At 38.1% G+C, this 7,030-nt stretch overlaps 1 protein-coding gene across 1 annotated transcript; it reads left to right on the top strand.

Moving 5' to 3' along the window:
* The first annotated feature begins 3,761 nt into the window (after positions 1 to 3,761).
* On the top strand, positions 3,762 to 6,380 carry PLEKHF2 (pleckstrin homology and FYVE domain containing 2). Its single transcript, XM_008055323.2, has one exon. The coding sequence runs from the start codon at positions 3,771 to 3,773 to the stop codon at positions 4,518 to 4,520; it is 750 nt and encodes a 249-aa protein (XP_008053514.1). The 5' UTR covers positions 3,762 to 3,770; the 3' UTR covers positions 4,521 to 6,380.
* The last annotated feature ends 650 nt before the right edge of the window (positions 6,381 to 7,030 follow it).

Raw genomic sequence — 7,030 nt, 5'->3', positions numbered from 1 at the left:
TTTGTTTCCCTGGTTGCAAAAAGTCCTCAAAGGGAAACATTTTGCCATTGTGGAAAAAGGTGAAACCAAAAACCGCAGAAGCACTAAAAGGCATCAAAATTGTTGAGTTCAAAAACTGTTTTGAGCAGTGGCAAAAGCATCTCAGTAGATGTACTGCATCAAGTGGAGAGTACTTTGAAGGTGACTGAAGTTTAAACACTTAGGAATAAATACACAATTTTGTATAAGTACTGATTTTTGGGGGTCTCCCCTTATATATGTATATTGTGGTCTCACTTTCCCAGTCTGGAGTGCAGTGGCATGATCACGGTTCATTGCAGCCTCAGCTTCTTTCATCTCAGCCTCCTTAGTCAGCTGGGACTACAGGTGCATGCCACCATACCGGGATAATTTGATTTTTTGTAGAGATAAGGTCTTAACTATTTTGCCCATGCTAGTCTTGAACTCCTGGGCTCAAGTGATTCTACTGCCTTCACTTTCCAAAGTGCTGGTATTACAGGTATAAGCCACTGCGTTCAGTAATTTCTTTTTACTATGTTTTATATCTCTGTAATTGGGATGTCTTATTATCAAGGATATGCCGTCTAATTGGCAGCATTTTTTTCTTTGTGAATTGCACATAAAATAAGGATGCCTTAAAATCTATAGCATCTCAGGTTTGATGAAATGTGACATGTTCAGCTTTCTCCCCCCCCGCCCCGAGATCTTGAACATTTCCCCATATTTCTTTATTTAGATCCATCTTATTCTCAAGTAATATGATTAAGGGTGTGCCATAACTTGTTCACATTCAACCAATTCCTCTTGATGGATATTTGGAACTTTTCTAATTTTTTTTCCTGTTATAAACTGCTGTGTTGGTTATTTTTGTATATACCTTTATGCAAGTTGGATGAAATTTCTTTGATTAGAGACCTACATTGGTGAATACACATATCTTCTATAGTGAGTACTGCACCTTAGTAAGTTTTTTTTTTTAGTTGGAATCTCACTCCGTCGCCCAGGCTGGAGTGCAGTGGCACGCTCACAGCCACCCCAGCGTCAACCTGCTGGGCTCCAGCTATCCTTCCACCTCAGCCTTCCAAGTAACCGGAACTACTAGCATGAGCTACCACACCCAGCTAATTTTTTATTTTATTGTAGAGACGAGGTCTTGCCAAGTTGCCCGGGCTGGTCTCGAATCTGAAGGCTCAGGCAGTCCACTTGCTTCAACCTCCCAAAGTGCTGGGATTACAGGCTAAGCCACCAAACCCAGCCTCTTAGTACATTTTAAAATTTTTGTTAATCTAGGTAAAAAAAAAAAATCCTCCTATTTTAATATCATTTCTTTAATTATGAAAGAAATTGTTGAGCCTCTTTGTATGTTTATTAACTGTTTTTATTTCCTGTTCTGTTATGTACTTGACTGGCAGATTAGTCCTAATTAGGGAAAACTTCACAGTTTGGAGCTGTACATTACTGTATTAATTTCAGGCCTGCCAGAGGCCACCCGTGTGGAGGACAAGAGGGCTTTATAAGAACCCAAGATTGGGAAAGGGTCAGAATTGTATTGTCCTTTATAATGGAGGCTGAGAAGGTTATAATATCAGTTTGTGTGCTCAATACTGGAATTTAGACTATGCTGTTGATCTTTAAACTTTAAATGTTCTTCTCAAACCTTGTTTTCTTTAATATGACTTGATTGTAGTGTAGTAGTATTAGTTTAGTAGATTTGAAATAAGATGCAATTCTGAGACTTAAAGTCAATGTTGGATCTAGAGATTAAATCTGTGATTTTTTTAGACTAATGTGGGATTTTTTTTGCACATTGTTAAAATATTCTTGTTACCATTTTTTGAATACCTTTGCTCTGTGACACTGTGTCAGTTTCAAAGATGGATATCAGATGATCTCTGCTTTTGAAGTTCCACAGCAGTCTGTAGAAAAGACAGATTTCAGCCTGTTAGTAAAAGTGAGGCTAGAATACACCTGCAATATGGAGAGCACAGAGCCTAGTATGGGAATTTAAGGAAGACTTCTTGGAGGAGATATGTTAAACTAAACTGAGTCTTTTTTTTTTGAGTTGGAGTCTCACTCTGTCGCCCAGACTGGAGTGCAGTGGCCGCTCCCGGCAGTGGCCGCTCCCGGCCACCACAGCCTCAACCTGCTGGGCTCCGGTGATCCTTCCGCCTTAGCCTTCCAAGTAGCCGGAATTACAGGCATGCGCTCCCACGCCTGGTTGATTTTTTGATTTATTGTAGAGATGAGATCTTGCCTGCCCAGGCGGGTCTCGAACCGCAAGCTCAGGCAATCCACTCACCTCAGCCTCCCAAAGGCGCGGGATCACAGGCTGAGCCACCGAGCCCAGCTAAACTGAGTCTTTTTTAAAAAATTTTTTTAATTTTAAAGATGTAGGGTACAATTCAGGTTTAGATATACAAGTGGTTATCATACAGGTAAAGTTTGGACCTCCCTTTGGTCCTCCCTTCACCTGGTTTGAGATCAGGTACCCTTATTGATGTTATTTGTCTTCCGCCTCACCCACCCCCACCCCCACTGGCAGTTTCCAACTACTGCCAATCCCTTTCTTATGGGTATTATGGTAAATGTTCAGGATCTGCTTATGAGTGAGAACATGCGGTACTCAGTTCTTTGTTTCTGTGATAGATCACTAAGTACGGTAGACTCTAAATCCATCAAAGTTGCTGTGAAGTCCCTAAGTTTGTCCTTCTTTATGGCTGCATAATATTCCATCACATATATATATACCACATTTGTTTTATCCAGTCCAGTTTCGACAGGCAGCATGGTTGGTTCCATGTTTTTGCTGTTGTGAATAGTGCTGCAATAAACATGTGTGTGCAGGTATTTTTATTTAGAAAGATTCTTATTTTAGAAAGATTTGAGCAGCTCTGGGTGTATTCCCAGTAGGGGATTGCTGGGTTGTATGGAAGGTCAATTTCTAGTTCTTTTAGAAACGACACTGAGTCTTAAAGGATAAGTAAAAAACTGAAGCAATAAATAGTAAAGGAAACAACAAGATGGACTATGTGTAATAGTAGGGTGTTCTTAGAATATAGTATTTGAAGTGAAGAGTGACTGATGGTGATGCTGGGATGCTGGGGAGATAAGCAAGAACAAGGTAATGAAGGGCCTTAAACAAACACCGTACTAAGACTTTGCATTTTATAGGCTAAGGCGAATCCTTTCTTTCTTTTTTTTTTTTTTGAGTTGGGGTCTCACTCTCGCCAGGCTGCAGTACAGTGGCATGATCATGGCTCACCAGAGCCTCTACCTCCTGGGCTCAGGTGATCGTCCCACCTCAGCCTCCTGAGTGGCTGGGACTACAAGTGTGTGCCACCACGCCTGGATGGTTTTTTAATTTTTAAATTTTTTTTAGAGATGAAGTCTCACTATGTTGCCCAGGCAGGTCTCAAGCTCCTAGGCTCAAGCAGTTATTTTGCCTCAGTCTTCCAAAGTGCTGGGATTACAAGTATGGGCCACTGCACCAGGCCTGAAAGGAGTTTATACTTTTACAAATATCTTCTTAACTAGTATTGTGCTATTTGGAAATGGTTAATAAGTGTTTTTGATGATTATAAAAATTGAGAGATTTTACTCTTTTGCTGTGATTATCTTAGAGGGAAAGAATTTTATTTGTAGAAACATTTTGCCTTTTGTAAAAGTAATGATTTGTTAGGGTAAATTTAGATTACATAATTTATAACTTCTAGGGATTTATAATTTGTATGTGCTAATTTCTTTTTCTTTTTTTAGGCTATTAGCAAAAGATGGTAGATCGCTTGGCAAACAGCGAAGCAAATACTCGACGTATAAGTATAGTAGAAAACTGTTTTGGAGCAGCTGGTCAACCCTTAACTATACCTGGACGAGTTCTTATTGGAGAAGGAGTATTGACAAAGTTGTGCAGAAAAAAGCCCAAAGCAAGGCAGTTTTTCTTATTTAATGATATTCTTGTATATGGCAATATCGTCATCCAGAAGAAAAAATATAACAAACAACATATTATTCCCCTGGAAAATGTCACCATTGATTCCATCAAAGATGAAGGGGACTTAAGGAATGGATGGCTTATCAAGACACCAACTAAATCATTTGCAGTTTATGCTGCCACTGCTACTGAGAAATCAGAATGGATGAATCACATAAATAAATGTGTTACTGATTTACTCTCCAAAAGTGGGAAGACACCCAGTAATGAACATGCTGCTGTTTGGGTTCCTGACTCTGAGGCAACTGTATGTATGCGTTGTCAGAAAGCAAAATTCACACCTGTTAATCGTCGTCACCATTGCCGCAAATGTGGTTTTGTTGTCTGTGGGCCTTGCTCTGAAAAGAGGTTTCTTCTTCCCAGCCAGTCCTCTAAGCCTGTGCGGATTTGTGACTTCTGCTATGACCTGCTTTCTACTGGGGACATGGCCACATGCCAGCCTACTAGATCAGACTCTTATAGCCAGTCATTGAAGTCTCCTTTAAATGATGTGTCTGATGATGATGATGATGATGACAGCAGTGACTAAGGACGTATTTTGGAATATTTAATCCAGTGCGTCTTTCTGAGAAATCAGCTTTGAGGGAAGTGTAAAGTTCTGAGCTCTCTCTCCGTATTGCTCTAAGCCATGAATTTGCCTGAAAAACTTGGAACCTATGTGCCTCAATATGTTATATAGAAAGTAGGTCCCCTGCCTTCTCCCTCTCCCCGCGCTCTTCTACAGGGATAGACTTTTGCAAATATATCAGATGAAAGTTTTTGTTTCTTATTCTTGTTTATTTCTAGTTTATTTTTTTGGAAGGTTGAGAAATAGATGTTTATTTAACAGATCATGTACTACATTGTTGATTTTGTTTCTGTTATATGGAAAAACTAAAAGCACAGAATGATGAAAAAAAGGAGCATTATGTGGTTCATTAATACTGTTATTAGCTTTTTTCTAACCACCCTATCTAATGGTTAGGACAGCAGTAACAAAAATACATGATTTGGGAATACTTTGTTTGACTTGTTTTTATACCTAGTGGTGCCTTAAATAGCACTGTTACAGGAAATAAGCCCCTACCTTCTCACTTTTTGGTTTGTTTGAAAAATACACTGGTGCTCTTTGAAGTGATAAAATGAGTGTTTGTGAATGGGTGTAATTAGGAAATACTTCTCATCTGACAGCTACAAATAACTAAATTTAGAGGCATTTTCATTCTATATGAATAAATATTTTTCCATAAAATAGTTGTGATGATATTTTTACATTCTATAGGTCAAATATATAATTGTCAAATATATATTTTAAATTAATAAGAGGTTGTCATTCTTAGAAATTTTGTTGAAATTTACCAGTAATATAGAATTGTCATATTGCATTGGCTTCTGCTTTTAGTAAGGCATATTTTTAGGTATAAATTAATCTGCTTTGACATTAATTCTAGAATGAAAATCTTCTTGTACAACTCCTGAAAATAATCTTTTAAAAAAATTCCATGATAGAGCACAGATTTACTTAGATTGAAAGATTTGGAAGAAATTATGTGTAAGGATGGTCAAGGCAGACCACTTTAAGTTTGACTAGACTTTATATCTCTATGAAAGTATTGTCTATTTCAGTGTGAAACTGTCTTGAATTTACAAATATAGTGTTATATTTTATAAAGTTTTTACTCCCAAACAATATTTCTATTTTTGTAAAGCAACTGTATGTGTAATCTGTTTCTGAAATTATTTTGCAACCTATGAAAATAGAGTAGCAATTGGTATTTCTAAATTGTGAACTTTGAATTGGTCTAGATTTCTTTTGAGAAGTGGTCAGTTTTCACTCTTTGCTTTTGAGGCAGCCATTAGGTTGAAAGTATATTTATCATATAAAACTTGATGCATTTTGCACTACTCTCTCCATTGTATGCTGCAAGTAACTACAGTCTTTGAAATATGGAAAATCAGCATTCTAAAGTTTGTTTTAAGTTTGAAATTTTTAAGTCTGGGTGTGTACTGCAAATGTCATGAGAGGTTTGATTCAATAACTTGTGATGGAGGATTCTTTGGTGTCTTTCTGTTTGGCTAAGGCACTAATTTTACTTTACTGTTAAATTGAAAGCATCAGAGATACACAGATCTCCCTGTAGAAAATGTGAAAGAAAAGCACAACAGAGCTAGGATTTTTCTTTCATGGCTTATTTTAATATCAGATGGACTTTTGTTTCTAAGCAATATATACATATAATCAACCAACATATCTGAAAAGGATCATGAAACTTGAGACATACTAATGGAGACTTGCTGGTACATAGGAATCTAGCAAATTCAGAAACCAAGGGGAAGTGTTCTGAGATAACATTCACATTGTCAACCTCTATTGACTCTGTTTTCATACAATAAAAAAAATTTTACAACTGACCTCTTGTTCTCTGTATGTTGGAGATCCCCCCCCCACCGCCACTTACTAAGATAATAAAGATAGAAATTTTTTTTGCCTTATTATTCAACAGCTGTGAGTGCCTACTATGTGCCAGGCATTATTCTAGGTACTATGGTAGAGCAGTGAAGAGAAATTTTCTTTTGGGTGGTACTGCACATAGGCTCAGAAAACACACATTTTTCCAAGTGCTGAAGACTTGGCTTATTGTTATTGGGAGCTGTCTTAATAGGATTTGGCTTTACTGTCAAAGAAGGACACAACCTGAATGGATGTTTCTCAAAAGGAGACATACAAATAACCAACAGGAATATGAAAAAATCTTCAGGATCACTAATCATCAGGGAAATGCAAACTAAAACCACAATGAGATAATAATACCTTACACCTGCTAGAGTGGCTGTTATCAGCTAGGAGCAGTGACTCACGCTTGTAATTCCAGCACTTTGGGAGGTGGAGGTGAGAGGATTGTCTGAGTCCAAGGGTTCGAGACCAGCCTGGGCAACTAGCAAGACCTGGTCTCTACAATAAATCAAAAAATTAGCCAGGCATGGTGGCGTGCACCTGTTGCACCTACTGGGAAGGCTGAGGCGTGAAGGATCATCTGAACCCAGCAGGTCGAGGCTGTC

Source organism: Carlito syrichta, unplaced genomic scaffold, assembly GCF_000164805.1.
Source record: "Carlito syrichta isolate Samal-C Ts95f unplaced genomic scaffold, Tarsius_syrichta-2.0.1 Scaffold301820, whole genome shotgun sequence".
NCBI classification, from domain to species: Eukaryota; Metazoa; Chordata; class Mammalia; order Primates; family Tarsiidae; genus Carlito; species Carlito syrichta.
This window is presented reverse-complemented; position numbering and strand designations above follow the sequence as displayed.

Excerpts from the sequence above, each read along its gene's own strand:
- PLEKHF2 (XM_008055323.2), top strand. The coding sequence starts at position 3,771 with ATGGTAGATCGCTTGGCAAACAGCGAAGCAAATACTCGACGTATAAGT.